The 21,626-nt window shown below is 50.6% G+C and overlaps 2 protein-coding genes across 6 annotated transcripts; one reads left to right on the forward strand and one right to left on the reverse strand.

Moving 5' to 3' along the window:
- Nucleotides 1-252: 252 nt before the first annotated feature.
- BCL2L1 (BCL2 like 1) lies at nucleotides 253-1,981 on the reverse strand. Its single transcript, XM_050907612.1, has 2 exons — nucleotides 1,920-1,981; nucleotides 253-1,167 (listed from the first exon to the last, which is right to left on the reverse strand). The coding sequence occupies exon 2, from the start codon at nucleotides 1,054-1,056 to the stop codon at nucleotides 253-255; it is 804 nt and encodes a 267-aa protein (XP_050763569.1). The 5' UTR covers nucleotides 1,057-1,167; nucleotides 1,920-1,981.
- Nucleotides 1,982-2,321: 340 nt separating this feature from the next.
- On the forward strand, nucleotides 2,322-18,008 carry TPX2 (TPX2 microtubule nucleation factor). Of its 5 annotated transcripts, none has more exons than XM_050907176.1 (19): nucleotides 2,322-2,416; nucleotides 2,836-3,033; nucleotides 9,016-9,173; nucleotides 9,449-9,574; nucleotides 9,781-9,901; nucleotides 10,460-10,591; nucleotides 11,100-11,150; nucleotides 11,284-11,406; nucleotides 11,846-11,979; nucleotides 12,297-12,454; nucleotides 12,888-13,059; nucleotides 13,209-13,347; nucleotides 13,891-14,107; nucleotides 14,337-14,435; nucleotides 15,162-15,338; nucleotides 15,482-15,628; nucleotides 16,184-16,295; nucleotides 16,949-17,136; nucleotides 17,594-18,008. In XM_050907176.1, the coding sequence occupies exons 2-19, from the start codon at nucleotides 3,020-3,022 to the stop codon at nucleotides 17,702-17,704; spliced, it is 2,379 nt and encodes a 792-aa protein (XP_050763133.1). In that variant the 5' UTR covers nucleotides 2,322-2,416; nucleotides 2,836-3,019; the 3' UTR covers nucleotides 17,705-18,008. The 5 variants fall into 5 exon arrangements, with proteins under 5 accessions (XP_050763133.1, XP_050763134.1, XP_050763135.1 ...); XM_050907177.1 differs by having other exon boundaries at nucleotides 16,970-17,136; XM_050907178.1 differs by lacking the exon at nucleotides 11,100-11,150.
- The last annotated feature ends 3,618 nt before the right edge of the window (nucleotides 18,009-21,626 follow it).

Genomic DNA, 21,626 nt, shown 5'->3' on the forward strand with positions numbered 1-21,626 from the left:
CCGAGATCTGCTGTGGGATTCGCTTCACTGTGAGTGCAGCAGAAGGCAAAGTCCTGTCTCCAGAATGAAGAAGTAGCTGTTACCCCGGCAGACCGCAGGCCAGCCCGCCGGAGCACTGCACGCTTGGAGAGGAGGAAGCTCCACTCCCTGCTATTAAATGACACCAGGAACATGCCCGAGAGCAAGGGCTCCCGCTTGAAGAACAAGCTTGGATGACATTAGATTTCCAAAGGCTCCTGGCAAACAGGTCTTTTACGTAACATCCAGGGAGAAGGAGAAGAAACAGGGATGGGGAAGGACACGTCTGAGCATAAACTGTGCCATCTTGGGCACAGAGGGACAGGCCACGCGCCCCTTTATCTCCCTGCAAGGTCGAGGACAAGCGCTAGCATAAACATTACAGGGAGCTGCACTCTGGTTTAACCAGCACCGCTGCTGGCCTGGAGCGAGGGAGGATGCAGGCAGGCATCCCCACCGGGGAGAGGAGATTCTTACCCATCCGCCATTCTCCTGGATCCAGGGATCTAGGTGGTCGGTCAAGTACGTGGTCATCCAAGATACAACGCGTCCCACCAATACCCGCATCTCCTTGTCAACGCTCTCCACACACAAGGCTCCTCCGAAGGAGAAGAAAGCCACGATGCGACCCCAGTTCACTCCATCGCGGAAGAGTTCGTTCACTACCTGCTCAAAGCTCTGATACGCCGTGCCGGGGGTGATGTGGAGCTGGGAAGTGAGGTCGCTGAAAGCCCGCCGATACCTTAACTCAAACTCATCCCCCGCCTCTCTCAGCGCCTGCCTCACATCGGCTGCTTGAACGATTCCGTGGACTTCGAGGCTGCTCCGGTGCACGGTGGCTCCGTTCACTACGTGGCTGGCGGGCGGGTGCCAGGAAGGGCTCCCATTGAGGACGCCGTCCATCTCGGCCTCCTCCGCTGCAAAGTCAGTCCTGTTCTCATCCTCCTCCTCCTCCTCCAGCTGACTCCAGCTGTATCCCTTCTGCAAGAGCTTGTAGGAAACAAAGTCAATCACTAACTCCCGGTTACTGCTGGACATTTTCACACCTGGGACGGCCTCAATGAGTCCATGGTCCGGAGCACAAGCAGATCAGCACTTAGCAGGTCCCAACTCCACTCTTCTTCTTCGCGATCGATGGAAACATCTGACCTTTGCACAGACAAACACCAGAGGAGAGAGGCAAAGAAACGGTTAACGCTACAGCTTTTAGATACACCCGTGCCATTAACAGCGATAGCTTATCCTTAGACTGAGATCATCCCGCAGCTTTACGCCGAGACTCAGGGCCACCGGATTGAAGCCGCACGGAGAACCGACTGCAACACCTCCCTCCCGGGAAACCAACCTCGAGCCCCAGGGGACCCCCAGGCTCCCTCCGAGCAACCCCCAGCCCCCAGGTCTCACCGGGTGCAGGCACCGCCTGGCAGACCGGCTGCGGGCCGGGCCGGGCCGGAGCGGAGGCGGCTCTTGCTCTGCTGGAGCTGCGGGCCGGCCCGGCCGCGCTCCGCCACTCCCGGAGTGCCGCGGAGGCGGAGGCAGCACCGCCCCCGCCCGCCCCGGCCCCGCCCGTTAAAGGGCCCGGCTCCCCCCGCCCCCTCCGCCGGCGTTGCCCAACGGCGGCCGGCGGAAGCGGGCAGGCAGCGTTGCCCAAGGGTTACGGCAGCCCCGTGCGGGGCCCGGTTTGACGGTGACCGCGGCGCAGCCCTCCCGCCCCTCCCGCCCCATCCCGCCGCGGGGGGCAGCCCCAGCCCCCGCCCTCCCGAAGCCCCTCGCTCCCCGCAGGCGGAGGGCAGCGGAGGGGATAAAAAGGCTGAAAACCGGCGGCGAGTCCTCGCCACCAGGGCCGGGCTCGCAGGGCACGGCCTGCCCGGGGCTGCCGCCGCCCGGCCCGGCGTTCTTACGGGAGCGATTCCGGTCACTCGCTGCGGTTAGCAAAGCGCTGCCGCCGGGGCCGGGCCGGTGGCACGCCGGGCCGCGGGAGGGCCGCAGGGGGCGGCCTGCCCCCCCCCCGGCCACCGTACCGCCCCTCGCGGCCGCCGTACCCGCGCGGGGCGGGGCGGCGAGCACGGGGCCCGCGCACGAGGGCCGACACGGCGCCCGCCCCTCACTCGCCAGCCAATCACCCGCCAGGAGAGCCCCGCGGGGGCGGGGCCCGAGAACGGGCTCTCCCATTGGCCTAGCCGCGCGTCGCTCACGGCCTGCCCTACTCCGCCCCTCACCTCAGCGGCCGGTGGAGGGTCCGGGTTCTTCCCGCCCCTGCCCCGCGGCCCCGGCTGGCAGCGACGCCGGGGGTCGCCGGGAGCCCCGCCGGGCCTCGGCCCGTTCAGCAGTCCCCGGGCTCCTTCCGCATCGCCCGCCGAGCCGCCGCCGCGCTCCTGGGCCGCGCCGGGGGGGTGCGGTAGGGTGGGAGGGGGCAGGAGGGGGCGGTGCGCATGCGCACGGCGCCGTGAGGCTGGGCGGGGAGCGGCGCGCATGCGCGGGGAGGGCGGGGCGGGAGCGTCGGTTAGACGGGGAGGGAGGGGAGAGCGCCTGCGCGAAGCGGCTGGTGCCCAGTGCGCAGGCGCGGAGGTGCCGGGCGGAGGGCGGGGTTCTAGCGCCCCCTGTCGGCGGCGCCGGGGCCTCGGAGGCGCCACCAGGCCCGTGGGCATCCCAGGCCGCGGCGGCCCCGGTGCCCCGGCCTCCGCCCCTGCCACGCCACGCGGGTACGGTAGAGCCTGCTGCCACGGCCGCCTGTACCCTCACAGCAGTTCGGGCTTAACGTGTGATTTTTTTTTTTTTTTTAATTTTTTTTTTGTGTGTGTTTGTGTGTCTCCACAGCGCTCCGGGAGTTTGCGGCCGCCCCCTGCGCCCACGGCGGGGCTGTGAGGGGAAGGCTGATGTGGGCAGAGCACCGAGGCGGCAGAAGGCAGCTGTGGCACCCTGGGTCGGCCCTCTCGTCGGCAGAGTCCTCCCCTGTTAGCAGAGCCTGCTGTCTGGCTTTCTCGCTGCTCTGGGGAGTTTTATGCAGGATTTGGGGTAGGTAATGTCGCCTAAAGGGCGCTTTCCCCCAGCAGCAGGGAGCCTGGCTGCGCTCACTGGAAGGGGTGGGTGGTAGAAGCCGCCTTCCCTGGGCCAGGCAGTCAGAGGAGCTGATCAGGTGAGGTACAGCCGGCAGCAGGAGGAAGTCAGGCAGGGCTCTGGGAGTGCAGGCAGGCTGCCTGTGCTTGATCGAGGACACCCGTGGCGGGAGAAAGACAAAGGCCTGCTACGTGCTTACTCAAAGCCGCAAACTAGACGCTCCAGCGACCACGTAAGGTACAGCCGTGGTACCAGGGCCCGGCTCCGGTGGGCTCCTGCCCGGGCGGCGCGGCCTCCTCTGCTGCCACCGCTGCCGAGGCCGCCTGGGCCCGGCGGGGTGCGGGCACCGGCCCCGAGCCGCCCCGCCCAGCCCTGCTCGGGGGACCCGCCTACCGGCAGCTGATAGGCCGCCCCCGAAGAACACTCAAAGCGCTGCCTCGCCTGATTGGCTGGGCGCGCCCCGCGCAGTGCGTTATGGGAGTTGTGGTTTGCTTCTCCCCTCCTGCCTGTGGCGCGGTGTGTTCGGACACTACGTTTCCCGTCAGCCCTTGAGGGCAGCGAGCGCGGGGCGGGGTTTGCTCATCCGGGTCCCTTGGCCTCCTAGCGGCCTGCCCAATAGGGACGCACCGAGGGCGTGCCCTAGGCGTTGATTGGTTGGTTCGGACCGACGAGCCCTGTTTGAAATCCGTTAACGGCGGCGGGCAGAGGCGCCGCGCAGGGCGGCCGCGGTGCTGAGGTGAGTGGGAGCGGGCGGGGGTTACCGGGCACCGGGCGAGTTCCCCCCCCCGCCCCCCGTGGGGGGGAGCTCTTGGCTTCACCCCACTTTCCCCCCCCTTCCCCGCCAGACGCCGTTACCGGATGGTGGCCCGGGCCGCAGCCCTTCCCCGGGATCCGGTTGAGTCTCTCCGGCTGTGTGGTACATGGTTGGGCCGTGGGCCTGCTCTGAGCGGAGGCGAAAAGCGGCTCTGGGTGTTTAACCCTTGTCTGGGGCCGCTTTTGCCGTGGCCTGACACGGTGGCTGGTGAGCAGGATCGCACCCGGAGCCCCGTGGCGTGGGCCTAGATCCCCGAGGGCTGATTGCAAACCCCTCGTGGCCGTGGGGCTGAGGGAGCCGGAGCCTGGGGCCTGCCCGCGGCCGGTAGCGGGGAGCTCCTGCCGCCGCTGGGCAGCTGGAGGCCGGCGGCGGGCGAAGCCGCCCTGGGGAGGGGCTCCCTCCGTTAAGATGGGTTCGCAGTCCTGAAATAAGCCTTATGATGGGGTAGCTGCTTCGTGAGTAAAATAAAGTTGTGTGTGGAGATTCTCCAAACAATCACGAAATCTGACATGATGGAAACAATGTATTTCACGATGAAACGCAGCCTAGAGCGCTGTGCTAGTGCCAGCACGGGCCAGGCTGCCTGCCGCACTGGGTCGCTAACCGTTTATTCACACCCACTGCTCAAAAGCTGAAGAAGTGTGTGTCTTAATTTTGGAGCTAAGAGAAACTATGTTACTCCTTCTCAAACCAAATCCTGCTTCCTAGGAAAAGGAGGGAAGAAAACCAGGCGCAACCTGGCTTAAGTAACAGAAAAGGTGTTGTTAGCTATTTTTATACAGCGCTTTTCTTAAACTAGAGGAGCTTCAACTTAATCTAACAATAAGTTGAGGTTACACTGGCTAAAAATAATGTACTTTTCCTTGAACAGCTATACTTAGAATGTCCCATCTTCATGTCTTCTAAAACTTGTGGGATCTCATTTACGGAGCGTGAGATGTCAGGGCTGTTTATTTTGGGCTGTTGGAAGGGAGGCGGGTCTGGGCCGTTAGCAGAGCAAAGGCTGCTCGGGCAAAAAGCTGCTGCTCCTCCTTTTGCTGTAGGCTAATGACTGCAGGTCGGGGTGGTCTGCGGAGCTCTCTGCATGCTCATCTCTCGCCTGCATAGAATTAAAGGCTTTGTCTCCCAATTTGAGTGTTATATGATGGAACAGCAGTGTTGCCTCTGTTCTGTACCCGGGTTGATGAATTCAGTGTTGGTTCTGTGCTGCGGAAGAGCACGTTTGAGCATTGAGTGAGGAGCGCCAGAGATAGGAGAAGCTGTAGACCCAGAATTTGTTAAAAGTGTTCCCTTAACTCTGCTCAGGGAAAAGCAAGGATGACTTTGTGCTGAAGGAGTTCACGTGGCGGCTTTGTGGTGGGGTGGGATAGCTTCCTACAAGGCAGTGGTGACAGGACTGTACCTATAGAGAGGTGATTCCCAGCCCTTTGTAATGGTCCAATTTACATATTAACCCCTGAAAAGCATCTGGGAACTTTGTCTGGGTTATCGTCCCTATAACAGGGACGGAACGCTTTGGGTTGTAGGACAATAAAGAAGCTGTCGGGCTGAATTAAACAAGTTGCCTCATTAGTGTAGTGTCCTGTGTTTAAACAGCAGTCGGTGTTGAATGCCCAGCAGAAGGCACTGGGATTAGTGCAGCACGTTGCTGTGCAGCCTCCTCAGCCTTGGGGAAGCTTCTCTTGCTTATTCCTGATTGCCCATCTTGGGTTTTGAGGCATGTGGATCAACTGGCTTCAGATTTATCTGCCGATGTAACTTGGAATATCCTTTTTGTGTATCTGGTATTATTTTTTTCTGCTTTCTGATCCTGTCAGGGTTTGGAGTAAGTCACGCCTATAGCTTATGAAGCTCCAGTGGTGTATTGTGATAAGGTGTCATCTCAAGTTGACCAGGGGCTTATCTAATTACACTGCAAGATGGCAAGAAAGAGCAGATCTTCTCTGCACCCTCGTTCTGTCTGTCCCTTGCTGCTCCCCTAGACTCCTCCATTCTCTCTCCTTCTGACCTCTAATTTCTCATCTTGGAATGCCTCTTCCTCTCTCCGATGCAAAGGCCTGTACGGCTGGGAGGGTCCTTTGTCCCAGGCAGTGGGTGCTGTTATTGTATTGCCTGATGACCATCGGTCTGTGCTGGGCTGCTGCTCTAAAAATAAGAGGCTCTTTTGGTTAGCTCATAATTGTGAAGTGCTCCTTTACGACATGCTTGGTGCTGAGTTTCACATGCTGCAGCTAGGCCAGTACTGCGTCGGTCTTGTTGGAGTTACTCCTCTCCAGCCTTGTCTGGCCTAAATGTTTTTGGCAAGAAATTAACAACTACATTGAGAAAAAGACGCTGAGCACATCTGTGATGGAATCGTGTCAGCATTTTAAAGCTAATTTGGATTAGAGCGAGGTGTGAAGTTATTCCGAAATACCTATTGCACTTGCTGTTGGATCAGTCTTATTCTGGGATAGGAATGCTTGTTCCAATTTAGCTTAATCCTTTTTCAAAGCTAACTAATCTAAAGCAGGCCAAGGCACTCTTCTGGAACATGCCAAAGTGTAGTTAATCAAAAGGAACCTGATGTGCAGAGAAACCTGCCGTCTATTCCTCTTTGTGGATACAGCTATGCTGCTCTGTACAGAAACCGTATGGGGCTGTGGCTGTGCGAGGCACATTTAGGTCGGTGAGAGGAGCAGACCTAGAAAGAGAATTAAGGTTTTAGTTAGGCACTCACTTTTATCAAAGGAATTTGGGCTGTGTTTGAAAGTGAGAGGAGCAGATCCTCCTCCTTCCTTGCACCAGTGGCGGTGTGAGCAGCTCCCTGCGAACCAGGTGAAAGCTGATCCTGCAGAATGGGGGTGAGGGTTCCCCTGGCTCGCTGTGAAGCTCTGTGAGCACTAGTGTTGACACAGGTGATGGATGTAGGGGAGAGCAGGGTTATGCTTTAAATCCATGCTGTAGTTACGTAGGATTACAGTGTGCCTGTAACCACGGTCTGGTAAATGCACACAGTGCCTGCTAATTAGGTAACGCCCTTATTAATGAGAAGAAATTTCTGCACCTCACTTCTGGTGGAAGAGTGCCACAGTGGAGAGAAAGAATTTTGCCTCCCGTCTTTAAAGAAAAGATTGAGATAATGGTGGTTCTGCCATCAAAATCACGATCGAGTGTTTTAAAATGCCTCAAGGGAGTGGGCAGCAGGCTTTGGGCTGTACTTGGCTGAGCCCGTTTCGATTGCAGAAGCATTGCAGCGGGCATATCAGCGTGATAAATCACCATAGCGTTCCTAACTGACAGGAGCTCGGTCCCAAGCTGAGTCGACGGGTGGAGGAGCGAGATGCCTTTCAGTGAACTGCTGCTTCACAGTAAATCCTGTTCTGCGCAGGACTCGGAGGATACGTAGGGATTTGAAAAGCGGATGCCGTGAGTTCATCTGACTGAAACGGACCCTCTGGAGTTCAGTCACGATAACTTTTACCTCCCCAGTGCCTCTTTCAAGAAACTCGGTGTATGACTGTGGCACTGATGCGCGCTCCCTTTCTTTTCATGACTGACTGTTGGCTTCCATCTGGGAGGCGGGGGAGAAAGAAGGGGGTCGGTGGTGAGGTCGGTGATGAGGGTGCTGACGCTATGAAAGGATATGGACTTTACACAGTAAAAAGCTGGAAACGGCAGCAGCGTAGGACACAAGTAGCCGTGAAACATGATGCCCGGAGCTCCGACTCGGTGGACTGACTGGGGAGGGTGAGGGGAGAATGCAGATGACGCATTTCATTTTTAAAAAAGTGGATAGTGTTGACAGAAACTCTATCTTGATTAAGGGCAGTAGGAAAGCATTCGATTCCAGCCATGTCTTCAGCTCGGTTACAGTTGGTTTTGGCTCTGATTCTTCTGTTTGCCTTCTTTGGGTCCTACCCTGACATCTTCACAGTCATGTAGCTGACGCTTCTGTTCTGACATTCTTCCCCTTAACTATCGCAATTCTGTGCTGGGGAACTGAAGGCTTCTCAGTGCAGCCATCTTCAGGAGGGAGGGCCGGTGATTGTAAACAGCAGTGGTACCTCCTAAATGCTGCTTTGATTTACTCTTGAACACTTTCTCATTTATGGAGCATACCATCTGGGTTGAACTATGTGTGGTCTGCCTAGACAGATGGTTTAGGTCTGAGACTTTGTGGATTAAGAATACGCTGCTTTAGAGTTGGTTGGACTCATAAAAGCAAAGTTCAGGTGATTTCCTTAGGGAGTGTTTCATAACACATCCTCATGGGCTTTGCCTTGCAGCTGTGCGAGGCATCATGAAAGCATGAAAACACCTTTGCAAAAAGGTTTTGTTACAGTTTAAGGGTTTATAACTCTGTTGCTGGCTTTATTCCTGTTCCCTTGAGCTTAATATCACCTGTTGACACAGGGACTCCTCCTGCTGTCAGTGCTCCACTAATTAACTGCAGGGACTGTTCTTGACATGGTCACAGTGCTTGGTTTGTTTATAGCCTGGCCAGCCTCGGGGTAGTGCCATGGAATGCAGCAAGGGCCCTGCGCTGCCCTTCTTCCTACTCTTTGCCCAGTAACAATACAGAACTCTTCCTGCTTTGAAAATCAGTTTGCTCTGTAGAAGATCATGTTTGTGTCATTAGTTCTTGTTTGTAGCCCTTCAGAGGGAGAAGGAGTTGTGCTTTGCAGTGCTCTGGAGTCAACCTCATCATCAGGCTCTTGCTTCATAAATCTGTGCCCTGGTAAGGGTGAGAACTCTACTTTGCTGTGCGTGGTGAGGGAGGGAAGGGCAAATCAGTCGCGCTCTGGAAAAGCTTTGTATTTTACTTCCTTTTAAAAAATACAATTCTAGCACCTACAGGTACAAAGAAAACCTTCAAAACTTGATCTTTTTGATAGTTTTGAACCTGCAAATGTCAACAGTGGTAAAATCTCCTTAGCTTTGCCAATCAGCAGTAGAATAAAAAACTGCATTGCTTATGAGGCGTTCTGTCCAAAGGCTGTGAATTACAAGACAGGGAGACATACCAAAGGCTGTCCCAGCATCTATCTCTAGAAACCGTGCCGAGGAAGAGAGGCGGAGAGAGATTTAGCTGACACCTGCGTTGGGGTTTGGTGTAACAGGTGCCCAATGTTTGTTGTCTAAAGGACTGTAGCAGTGCAAGCGGAGGACTCACGGGGACACAGCGTGAAGGTGAAGATGTCTCACCCAGAATCTCGCTATTCCTTTGATGTCCCAAACCCTTGCATCAACTTTGCGACTCTGAGCGATGATGATGATGTACACAATGCAGACTCCTGGTTTGGTAAGTTGCTTCCAACTCCTTGATTTGTTTTCTCTTTGGGTGAGGGCTTGGTGTGATCCTTGTTTTGGGCCTGGCTTCTGTGCCGGTGGATTAGTCATGTTGTTAACTGCATCGTTCATCATGCACGGGGTTTTTTTTGTTTTGTTTTTGTATTTAAACTTTGATTGTCATCTGTAACTTGACAGATGACTTTGTTAACATCATAATGAGATTCTGAGGGATTGTTAAAAATTCCTAATGTAGTATGTATAGTGCAAGTCTCTCTTTCCTCACAGACCAAAAAGCCAATCTGGAGAATGTCCCTCCTGCAGAAAATCTGGCAAAGGTCTCGCAGAACAGCCCTGCTTTTTCAAAGCCTGATATTATTCTGTCTTCTGTCACATCACAAGGAATAACAATGAGTAAGCTGGCATGGTGTGGGGGGGAGAGAATAAATTTTACCTGCTTTTCACTGGCAAAATGAAAAGGCCTCTGTCTGGCTTTTGTGGGACCATCTTCATATATTGTTGTCTAGCAAGGTCTCATGTGGTTTCACTTCAGCATTCCTCTGTGTGTGTGTGTATATATATGTGTATCTATATGAGCTGACGTTTGTCGCTGTTCTCAGCTGAAAGCCATGGTGAAGATGATGGCCAAGCAGAATGTGTGCAGGCCAATGCGGTTCCTCAGAATATTGTTGGATCCCTGACGAGCTGGAGAGCTGCTGCTCCTGCAGAGGCCTCTCAGAGGTGAAATACTTGTATTCAGTTTGTGTGAAGATAGATGACGGTGTAACTAAGCAGGTCCTTGCTCTCAGGATCTGCAGTTCTAGCTGTTCTTGGGTCATCCTATGGGTCTGAAGTTCTCCAGCACAGAGATCGTGTATTGGGACAGCTGATCTGCTTGCTAAGCTGGAGGGACAATCTCTAGGGGTGGAAATGTAATGCAGTGTCTCGCATACTTGTCAAATGAGACTCGGTAGCACTAGGAGCTTCTGGAATGTGAGGATATCTGAAACTGAAGTGGCTTATAAAGTTTCTTTGTTTATATCTGCCTGAGTTGGGCAGAACTCGTTCTTGATATGCATGCAAAGGGCTCTGTATGCTCATATATACCAAAGAATATTAAGTTTATGGATTGTTAAACTTAAATAATTCATGTTGCATTTGGATTGTTGTGCTAAACGCACAGTTTGCATAGGGGACATGCTGGAGTTAGGCGATGCACTGACGTAAAAAGCATTATACAGATCGTGCGTCTTCTCAGACCCGTGGGAAAGTTAACCTCCGCTTTCTGTTCTATTCTAGAGCGGGTAGAAGACAGGCTACAACACAGAGAAAAACACAGCAACGCAAACAGCCAGCTAGAATCAAAGCGGAGAGAAATGCTAATGCCTTGGTTAATAAGGAAGAGGTTCCACCCCTGAAAAAAATGAGAATGTACGTCATCAAAGTCCTTCTGTTTGGGGCTGGGAAGGGGGATACAACTGTTTCTTTGGAAAGAATTTCCACATGGTTGAGAGGGTTCTCGCAGGAAGGTTAGGGGGAGGTGACTGAAACCTGATTCCTGATACTGGTTTCATAAACAAGAAGAAACAGCTGTAAGACCTGAAGGAAACACTCTATTTGGAGGTAGAGATGTGAATGAAAGAAGCTTGGGTTTCTTAAGCCTCTTACTCCATACTCAGTGTCTGTCAGCTAGCTTTAAATTTGGCTTAACTTGTCCATCAGGAAGTCGTCAGGCAGTCATAAGCTATGAAAGAGTCACAGCTAAAATATTTCTCAAATTAGCTTAACCACCAAGATATCATATAGTGATAAGCTTGAGGTCAGGAAATTGAGGTGCGATCTTTCAAACGCTGCTGTACCTAGATGAACTATATTTCACCTACCTCCTCAAGAAAAGCCTGAGTTCCAAAAACTCAGTAATTCATCTTCCCTTCTGCAGCCTTAGAGTACCAGGGAAAACTAGACGATCTATGCCCGGGCCCGTGGTGAGGTAAGGCCAGTCTGGCGTACCTTAGAACTCACCGGGTGTTGGGATGTTATGAATGGTGGTGAGAGCTGCAGGTGATCTTCCATTTAGAGCGCAGTTAATTGGAGTGGTTTGCCATAACAACTTGTTACCTTAGTTCTAGCAGCAGAGAGAAGCTGACAGAAGTATCCACGGAGAAAGAGCCCCTGCAGAATCCTGACCTCTCCCCAGGGAGAGGGAAAAGCAAGCTGACCATGCCCTCCACGCCAACAATGTTAAAGTACGTAGCTTTCTTGTGACTTGTCTTTTGCTAATCACAGTTGATTTAGGTGACAGCCCTGGCTAAAGTGTTTTCAATTTCAACTTAGCATGTGATGGTATCACATTTAGTAAACACCGGATCAAGACAACAATATTAGGAGGAAAAGTAATTCACCAGCTGAACCTGTGCAAAGGAAAGCTTTTGCTTTTCATTTGAGGAGAAAGTTGTTCTTGCTAATGGATGAGGCGTGCATACAGCAAATGGGTATGCAGGATAGCAGTTAGCTGCAAGCTTTCTTGAGCAAACAAAATCCAAACAGATCTTTTCTAAAGGGTATACTTTTATGATGAGTGATGCTTCTGCGATGAAGTCAGAGATAAGCATGTTCCTTTGCACTAACATGCTAATAACCAGTGAAGCAGGAAGCCGTATCTCCGTCTTTAACGTGCTTCTGCAGGAGGACCAATCTTTCTGGCAAGCTGAAGAGTACAGAGGAGCAGGAGCTGGAAAAGATGCAGCAGCTGCAGCGGGAGGTTATGGAGCTGCGGAAGAAGAACGAGGAGTCTCTGAAAGCAGCTATTGCTGGAGCAGGTGGGCTCTAGCTGAATTGTAAGTTGAAGCTGTACTGGGCTCAGCTGGAGAGTGCTGCATAGAGCTGTACAAGTACCTTTAAAAACAAACATTCCAGATTTTGTAATAAGTGCTAGGATTAGGTGGCTTTTAATGTAGATCAGCCCCTAAACTGCCTGGAAACTGGTTGGTTTGTTTTTTGTCATATTTTGAAAGGTTATAGATGAGTTCTCCAAAAACTGTTCGCATTATTAGAAATCAAATGCTTTTTTTTTTTCCCCCAAATCCTCCCCCCACCCCAAAAGGCTTCTAGACCTTACGTGTTCTTTTTCCTTTAGGACAACCCGTGAAGAGAACTGTTGGTCAAGTAACAAAGCCAATTGACTTCCACTTCTGCACGGAGAATAGAATTAAACAACATGTGGAAAGCCAGCCTGGGAACGAGTACAAGGAACTGGATTTTGCAGCGGTACTGAGAAAGCATCCTCCTTCTCCGGTGAGAACCAGAATATTGCCAGCAGTCAGCTGACTAATTCTTGACATCATCATCTTTCTGCTTTTGCAACCCGCGTGCTGCTGGTAACCCACAAAGAGGGCTACCGTCAGAGAGGCAAGCATTGTGCAAACGTAACTGTTAGCTCACTGCGTATCTGCATTGCCACAAGACTCTAAAGGACCCTTTTGAAAAGGGCCCTTTAATGTCATATCTTCCGGTCATTACGCTTCATGCTTTAATCTTCCGTTTCATACCGTTTCCCAATATGACTAGCTCCTGCGTGTTCAGACAGTTAAGACTTATGTCTAATGTTAAATGTTACCTTCTTTTCAATAAGGGGAAGGGACAGATACTGTGAATCAGTGGGGAAAGGAAATGTCATCGAAGCATCCTGTGTTAAATGGCCTTAATGACTGTAGTTTTTTGTCTTCAGGTGCGAATGCCGAAGGGACCCACTATCCCCAAACCTTTCAATCTGTCCCAGGGAAACAAAAGAAAACTTGAAGAAACCACATCAGAATATGTGTCCCTTGCTGAGCAGGTAGAAGCATTCCAAAAACGCACACCCTCTCGTTACCATTTGAGGAGCAGGAAATCTGATGAAGGTGAGCAGTCCTGGCTATGTCCAGCCAGGAGGCTGTCCGCAGAGATGGTGGTAGAGCAAGAAAGATGCTGACTGCTCTACTGTGCAAACAGTCTGTCTCTGTTGCAGGCCTTGCCGTTAACTGCTAGTCTCTGTGACTTGAATTTATAGGCCCAGTTCCAGGAAAGCTGATGAAGGCTCGGCTTACAAACCCTAAAACGCCAGTGCTTCTAACAAAGCAGCGCTTCAGACCTGTCACCTGCAAAACTACAGCAGAGTTAGAAGCAGAGGAAATGGAGAAAATTCAACAGTAAGTAAAGGTTTACTCTAATCCTCTGGGAGAGAATGGTACCACGCTGGAAATATCTTTCAGATGCCAAAATATCACTTCTCAGGAATACCCTTTTTGTGTAAAAGAATGAGTAGGATAAAACCACTGCGATTCTTTCAGCTTGTGCATAATCCTATGGCTCTGATTGTAGGGATGTGAAAAGTAGCCATTTGTTTTGAAGAAAGTGCTCTTAGGAGAGCTGATCTTGGGTTGAGTACAGCTTGTGATTAGTAAAGCAAACCCAGTATAGCAGTACAGCCTGCGTACACTTCAAAACTCTCCTGTAGACAAAGCTTTGGATTTCCAAGAAAGCAATCCATAAGGTTTTCCGTAATGTCTTGCTGTTTCAAAAGCAGAGGAGGAGTTACTAACTAGAGCTGCACACCATGTAACGTGTGTGTGTGGCACAACTGCTTCTGTACCTGACAATCGCTCTTTTATGCTGTGAGAGAAGCCATTTGCTAGCAGCTGCATCTTGCCATGGACAATATGTTGGTGACTATCTCCGTCTTTCCTGTGAAGGTACAAATTCAAAGCGCGAGAACTCGATCACAAAATCTTTGAGGGTGGACCACTGCTGCCCAAGAAACCCCCTGTGAAGGAACTCACGCAACCCATTGGCTTTGAGTTGGAAATAGAAAAAAGGATTCAGGAGCGTGAGAGTAAGAAGCAGCAGGAAGAAGAGCACTTTGAATTCCATTCCAGGCCGTGTCCAACAAAAATCCTGGAGGATGTTGTGGTAAGAAGTTTAGTGATACCCAGACCTGGGAATTGGGACTGAGCTGGCAATTAGCTTCAAAATGTCCGTAGCTATGTTGCATTATGTATTTAATAATCTTCAGTAAACACTGTCTGTCATTAGGTAAGAACTGCAATGAGTAGGTACTGTGCTATGTCGGGTTGTTTCTCTGTAGTGCTTTTTCTTGGCACTTAGGCTTGGGTAACTCCTTACTGGCTCTTCTGAACAGGGCGTTCCAGAGAAGAAAACGCTTCCTGTTACAGTCCCCAAGTCTCCAGTCTTCACCTTGAAAAGCAGAACCCGAACGTCCAGCAGAGATGAAGAAAAGGTAACTGTTGTGAATGGGCTGTAGTCAAGCCGCCTGGCCCCACCACGGCGACTGCCTTGGCCAGCCTGCCGTGCCTCTGCCAGTTGGGTGTGATGGTCTGGTTCGGTTAGCCCCGTCCCCCCGTTAGGCAGTTCCTCCAGTGGTCATCTTTCCTTGTGCCGTTCCCTTCTAACGATCTAGTTGCTGCTACTTGTTTTACAGAAGCTGAATTCTCATACAAAAGGAAATAACTCAATTTAAACATGAGGGCACTGACTAGGGTTTCTGAGCTGTTGCTGCTATGAATGAGGAAAGTAAACTCCTTAGATTTCTAAAGGACGTTGCCCTTCCCTATTCTGTTATTGAGAAGGGCAGATATTGCATGTGACCTTTGTCCTCCCCGCAGTCACTCTAGATCCCTGGAGGTGGGGAGCAGGATTCAGAATGCACCATGTCCTTCCTCCTTTCCCTCTTGTGAAGAAGATGTTAAAGAATTACAGTCTAATTTGGATGAGTACTAGAACTGGTAGTGGTTTGGAAAGAGGAAGAACCTGCCTGTGGTTCAGGATACCTGTAAATTGGTACTTTTTGGACTACTAATTTTTTGCAGTGTCCAGAGCGTTTGCTTGATGCTGTTGTGACCCTTACTAAAGGAACTTTAGTATTCATGGCTTTGTTTGGCAGGAGTTGTAGTCTTTCTACAAAAATCTGGTGCTGTGTCAGATCCTAACACTAATATCCCTTTAGGAAAAAGAGGTGGTCCCTGTGATCAAAGCTAACCCTATGCCACATTATGGAGTGCCCTTCAAACCTAAAATGCCGGAGCAGAGGCATGTGGAAGTTTGCCCCTTCTCTTTTGATGCCCGTGACAGAGAGCGGCAAATACAAAAAGAGAAAAAAATAGAAGAATTGCAGAAGGAAGAGGTAAGAGCTAAAAGCTACCTTGGATTCCGCTCCTTAAGTAAAAAGAGTGTGGCAGGACTTGCCTCTTGCTGTTGGCTGTTAAACTTCCAAAGCTTCATGCCGTTGAGGAAAGGGCAAGAAATATTTCAAGCTGTTTCTTTCAGGTGCCAAAGTTCAAAGCACTACCTCTGCCTTACTTTGACCAAGTTAAGCTGCCAGAAAAGAAGGTCAAAAACCCAACTCAGCCTGAACCGTTCAATCTGCAGATTGATGAACGGGGAGCTGCCAAGCTACAGAGCTGGAAACAGCAGGTAGGATGAAAAGGATAACGGGTATGACCAGACTTAAAGCAGCTAGTGGAGTTGTGATCGACTTCAAAAAGTGTCCTGCTTGAGTTGAATCAGGATCTGAGTTTGAGCAATGACTTATCCTGTCCTTGGCATGAGACTTGTGCTGTGGGTTAAGGATTGGTGGATTGGGTTTTTTTTTCTCCCTTCATGGCAAGTGATGGGATTTACCACAACTGCGTGAACAGCTGTGGGGAAATTTCTAAGTAGTAACTATGTGCAGTTGGATCCCTTTGCTGAGCATCTCTGTGCTTGGGGATTTATGGACATAGAAATAATATCCTGCTTTTCTCAGGTGAAGTCTGCAGTGGACACCTGAAACTTTCTTCAGGCTATTTTTGGCAAAAGTAACTGGCAGGCACCAAGTGACACAACTTTTTGGCTTTAATAAAATTTTCCATGCAAATGATTTGATCTAAGTCAACCTGGCTTTTCCAGCGTTGGGAGTGCTGAAGTCCGGGTGGGGGGAGATGGTCTTTTTGTTATGCCTGGCGTTTGATGGGCTCTCTTCTCTTGCAGCTTAAAGAAGACTTGAAAAGGCAGAAAGAGGCGGCGTGTTTTAAAGCTCGTCCCAACACAGTGATGTACCAGGAGCCTTTTGTGCCTAAAAAGGAAAATAAGCTGTTATCAGGTGGAGTTACAAGTACTTGCTACCCAGGCTTGGCTGATAACTCAGAACTGATGCAATTAAATGATGTTTAGACTGGCTGTTGCCTCTTCTTTATCAGCACAGCCAATAGTGCTGTGCACTTAATCAACTAATTCCCTAACAGCTCGTGTCCCCAGGGGGTGGGGGAGCTTCCTCTCCGCTGCCCCCCTGTCCTGCACTAACATGGCAGCTGTATTTAACAGCTATGCTACAATTGGCAGATGATTGATGCGTGCTAGCTTGGGATGAGGGTAAATAGTATGCAAGGAGCTCCCTGTAGAGACAGCTGGCATTTCTGCAGCAGCTGCCAGTCTTTTCTTCCCATTTCTAATGAGATGAAGGCATCTTAGGGTAGACTAAGCTTTGCAGGGTACAGAATCGGCCAAAAACTTGTTTGTGCTAACGATTGTGTGCTTGCTCCCTCCTATGAGAACACCCGTGACGGGGTAATGTCTGCATTAACACTGCTCACGTTTGGGTGTAAGGTTTTCTCTTTTCCTGAAGCCTGGAGGTATCTACTAACTACCCTTGCAAGGTGAAGCGCTCCAGAGGGAGGCTTCCATTTGACACTAATACTGCTTTGCTTTACCTGACTGTCGTTGCACCAATGTTATCTCCTCTATTTCTAAACTTAGAGAGCCTTTCTGGTTCCATAGTTCCTGAAAGCTTTGAGCTGGCAACAGAAAAAAGAGCTAAAGAGCGGCAAGAATTTGAAAAACGATTGGCAGGTAGAGAAGCCATAAGGGAGAGGCATCAAGAGCAGGTCAGACAGCGACAAGAGGAGCGTGAAAAGGAAGAAGTTGCGAAGCTAAGACAAGAAATGGTAAGTGAGCTGTTTCTAACAGGGGCTGTAAAGTAACCCAAAGGGATGTGGGAATATACTAAATGAGCTAATGTCAGTGTTGAGCTGCATTAAGACTGTCTTTTCAAGTTTCCCTGTTGCAAACTGACTTCATTAACTTTACAACTGGTCTTAAAAAAAAAAAACAAAACACAAACCAAAAAACCCAAACAAAACAGGCAGCTCTGCTGAGATGAGTGATTTTTGGAGCTGTACACGTGTAGTCATTGGAGCGGAATGATCTTTGTAAAATCCGCAGCCCCAAAGCGTGCCTTGCGTGTTCCTGGTGGCTCACTCCAGTGCCCTAGGCAGTGTGGTAGTCTTGTGGAGAGACGCCTGCCTTCGTCCCACCGATGGCTCGCCTGCAGGTTTCGGGTTCATCATAACCGCAACCACTTGCTTCATTTTGGCCTTGATATTTTTTTGGTTTTTTTTACAGGTTCACAAGGCAAACCCAATACGCAAATACCGCAGCGTAGAAGTGAAGCCCAGTGATCAGCCACTGACTATGCCAAAGTCTCCCAACTTCTCGGATAGATTCCGGTGCTGATAAGCATCCACGTGATAGTAGGAGGGAGATCCCATCCCTCTCCACTCTCTTGACAGGCAGAGAGGGAACAGTTGTTTTTACGTGACTGCTCAGTCTCAATTCCTATGCTTGGTTCCATTTTTTTTACGTTGAGTAGTTGAACTCCACCTGAGGCAGGTGGCTGAGGCACGGCGTACAGGCAGTGCCGTAGGGTCTCCGTGGCCTCGCTTCACATCTAGGCATCTTGTTCTCTAAAGACTAAACCAGGTTTTGATATTGTATACAAATATTGTGTACCTGAACTAAATAAAAATTCCTAATCTGATCGCTGTCTCTTGCTAGTGGGCTGAATCCCTTTCCCGGTAAAGGGCACTCGGTGAACATGCAAGGATGTGCGTGTCTGAAAGAGCTGGCTTGTCTTTGCACATCTAAGTATTGGTTTCAAGTGTCTGTTTCTTAGGCTTTTAGTCTGTATTAAGCTTGAATTGTGTTAAGTAATGTGAGGCTTCTGCAAGCCAGCATATTGCAGGTCTGACCTTTCTCGTTGATGTTTAGATGAGTGCTAATATGAATCTTGCCCACACTTTTTAAAGTAGTTCCCTGTGTATATTAGAGCATTAAACCTTCTGCTGTTTTATAGCTGAAGTCATTCTATTTGGGGAACCACTTAACTGGCAAATGACTTGCTGTGAGCTGCCTCCCTGGCTCCTGCCAGCGCGGTTCTCTTGGCTAAAGACGCATCGTCTCCTAGCCGGTCTAGTGCAGCTAGCAGAACTAAATATAGACCGAGTGCTCTAACGTGCTGGAGGACAAAACTTCCAGCGTTGTGAAGAGGTGATCAAATTTAGATGAAAATTTACTAAGAATTATTCCTTACCTTAGCATTGCGGTATGGTTCCTTACCTTAGCATTGCGGTATGGTTCCTTACCTTAGCATTGCGGTATGGTTCCTTACCTTAGCATTGCGGTATGGTTCCTTACCTTAGCATTGCGGTATGGTTCCTTACCTTAGCATTGCGGTATGGTTCCTTACCTTAGCATTGCGGTATGGTTCCTTACCTTAGCATTGCGGTATGGTTCCTTACCTTAGCATTGCGGTATGGTTCCTTACCTTAGCATTGCGGTATGGTTCCTTACCTTGTAAGACTGTGTTTTAGGCCTTTCCTTGGACTTGTCTTAGCAAGATAGATAACTCCAAAAGGCTGTGTGAGGGCAAGAAGGGGTTTAGGGATACAACTGCTCCAAATGATGCTCTCAGGCACCACTGCTGCCTGCTGACGTGTCTGTGTTGCGGTTACCTGTTCTGCTAACTCAGGTAATCCGGTGGTGCTGTTTCCTGAGCCAAAAAGGGACTTGCAAAAACAAAAAAAAGGCTGGCATGGCAAGTGACTGGAGCTGTGCTTGAAGCCGTTGGCAGAAAGAATGAGAGCAAGCCCTCTAGTTCAGGCTTGGAAACTCGTAAAGCTCTTTGGGCTGGCTTGGCTTCTCGTGGCTGTAATGACACGGAGGCTTTGCCTCTCCCATGTTTATGGGTCTCTTACCGTTATCACTTGCTGGAACCCGTGTGAGCTGGGCTGCTCACTGCTGTTGTGGTGCTGTTTTGAACAGAGGAAAACATGGGATAACATGTCCAGGCAGGACAAACTGTTTCTTGTTTGGGGGTTACAGCAAACATTTGCTTTCATTTCCTCTGAATTTGGATACCATTGGAGAAGCATTCTTAGTGTGTGGCCTTATTCAGGTCTTTGTTTGGGTGGAGAAGAGAGGGAGTTCAAACTTGTTAGGTGTTGCACTCCAGCCGAGGGGTATGGTAAGAGGTACTGTGTTGTTATCCTCACCAAAGTGTATCAAGCGATTGCTAGTGTTTTACTCCTCATCTGAGAGGGAGAACAGAGGCAGAAAGTCCTCGGAGAGCTATATTCAAAGATGAATGTTTATTTTACCTGAGGATGATGTTTCTGCAGGAATTCTCCCAAAAAGTCCAGTGTTCAAGGGATATCATCGCAGAACAGCAGCTGCAGTCTGCAGCCAGCAGTGAGCAACCGTTTTGGGTGGGTGTGCTGAATTCAGTGCTTTAAAGAGCACCGGCCTCAAACTTCTGCTCTGCTTGCGTTAAAAGAGAGGAAAAGTCACTCCCACTGAAACATAAGGATTCTTTAAAAAAAATAAAGGTATTGTGCAGTTAGTAACTGAGGAACTGGAGAACAAGGGGCTTTGAGGAAGCATTTTGGTACTAAAGGATGAATGACCCTGTGACAGTATGGCCTCTTCAAAACGATGAGCTAAGAGACAAGGCTCCCTTCTGCCGAAGTTTCAGCTTTTCCTTCCTTTCTCTTGAGGATCTTTACGTGGCTGTGGCAGAACCGGGCCCGAAGGGTTGACCTGGTCGTATAGGATGGCTTCAGCAGCGTTTTGCTGACTTTGCCGATAGCCCCGTGTCGCTGAGCTGAGGGGGACGGACTGTCAGCAGCAACGGCCCGGCCGAAAAAGCTGCTTGTCACAGGTCACTGACAGCCCTGCTGACGTACGAATACCAGGAATGACTGGAGCAAGAGGAACTTGGAAGCATCTTCTCCTCGAAAACTAAGATCTCGCGTGGATCTGACCAAAGGCGTGCAGATTTTCCCTCAGTCTGCCTTAGCCTTATTTCTGTCGCCGTGGAGCTGTTCCCTGTGATCCGCTGGAGCGGGACACGGCAGGACCTCGAGTGTGCAGTCGAGGGAACTGCTGCTGCAGCCTCGGGTGCCAGCTCCTCTGGAGCGGGCAGCAGGAGCAGCAAATATTTGTGGTGAGTCAGAGGAAAGCCTGAATGGTGATGAGCTGGGGAAGAATGTAAAGGCAAGCAAGATAACAAGGCTGCTGAGCTGGAGGAGATATCGATCCCTGAAGGATGGAGCGCCTGGATTTCCGTGATGGCCCTACATGGCCTCTGCTTCGGACCTGAGGAAAGGTTCGTATGCCTGACGGCTTGTCAGTTTTTTCCCAATGCTATCACTGGGTCTAATAAAAGAGATTACCTCCTCCTGCAAACACGGCCTCTTATATTCCTCATACACTGCAAACTTAGTGAAAGGGAGCCTGGGGCTGCCGTGCCCCACAAGGGTATGGGCGTTTGGCAGAGCTCTCTGGAGTCGCCCAGGCTGGTGGGTGGCAGGCGGGCGGGCGGCGTAACCTGCCCTCTTAATGAGGAGGAAAGTGGTGATGTGCTGGAAAAACTGCTCTGGTGTAGCAAGTGTGTAAAAGATGGGTGTCCTGGAGGAGCTGAATGGGGGTTCAGCGAAGGCTTCAACAGGGAAACGGGGGCAAGTGATTTTTCCCAGTCGCGGTAGAGTAGAAGTGGGAGAATAAAGTCACAAAAGTGGAGCAGGAGACTGGGATTTAAGAGTGCTGTTTCAGCATGTGCCTTTAGAGTCAGGGTAGGCTGGCAAACGGATGTAAAATATATAACTGTGCTGTGTGAATTTTGCAAAAACATTCTTGTGTTCCAGAACTCAAAACTCATCACCTTTATGAGCACGCCTTGGCAGCAAGTGGGGTGAGAAGGAGCGGTGATCAAGGAGAGCTGTAGCTGGGTACAAAAATCCTCCTCTGATGCATTTCTAGTTGTTACCAAAGTAATTTGCTGAGCTCAGACTAGGCTGGCACTAAAAGGCAGACAAGGTCTTCCTGGACTTCTATGTTGGAGGGTAGCTGAGAATTGCAAGATCTTATTAGCTGGTGAATGGGATTCTTATGAAAAGGCTTGATGATGCTCTCAAAACCGCAGCTTTGGTTCTCGCTTCCCTCTCTGCTGGGATACCTTGTTGGCCGCTGGCATGGAGCTGGCAAGGACAGCTTGCCTCCGCACAGGTCCCGGAGATTCGGATCCGCGCTCGGTGCTCCCTGGTGTCGCTGCTGGCAGCCACGTTGCTGTCCTCGTGCTGCGGCGTAGCTCTGGAAGCTC

Source organism: Gymnogyps californianus, chromosome 17, assembly GCF_018139145.2.
Source record: "Gymnogyps californianus isolate 813 chromosome 17, ASM1813914v2, whole genome shotgun sequence".
Lineage (NCBI taxonomy): Eukaryota > Metazoa > Chordata > Aves > Accipitriformes > Cathartidae > Gymnogyps > Gymnogyps californianus.

Excerpts from the sequence above, each read along its gene's own strand:
- BCL2L1 (XM_050907612.1), bottom strand. The coding sequence starts at position 1,056 with ATGTCCAGCAGTAACCGGGAGTTAGTGATTGACTTTGTTTCCTACAAG.
- TPX2 (XM_050907176.1), top strand. Across the intron at positions 11,407-11,845 it reads TCCACGCCAACAATGTTAAA|GAGGACCAATCTTTCTGGCA; the intron begins GTACGTAGCTTT and ends GTGCTTCTGCAG. Across the intron at positions 15,629-16,183 it reads TACAGAGCTGGAAACAGCAG|CTTAAAGAAGACTTGAAAAG; the intron begins GTAGGATGAAAA and ends CTTCTCTTGCAG.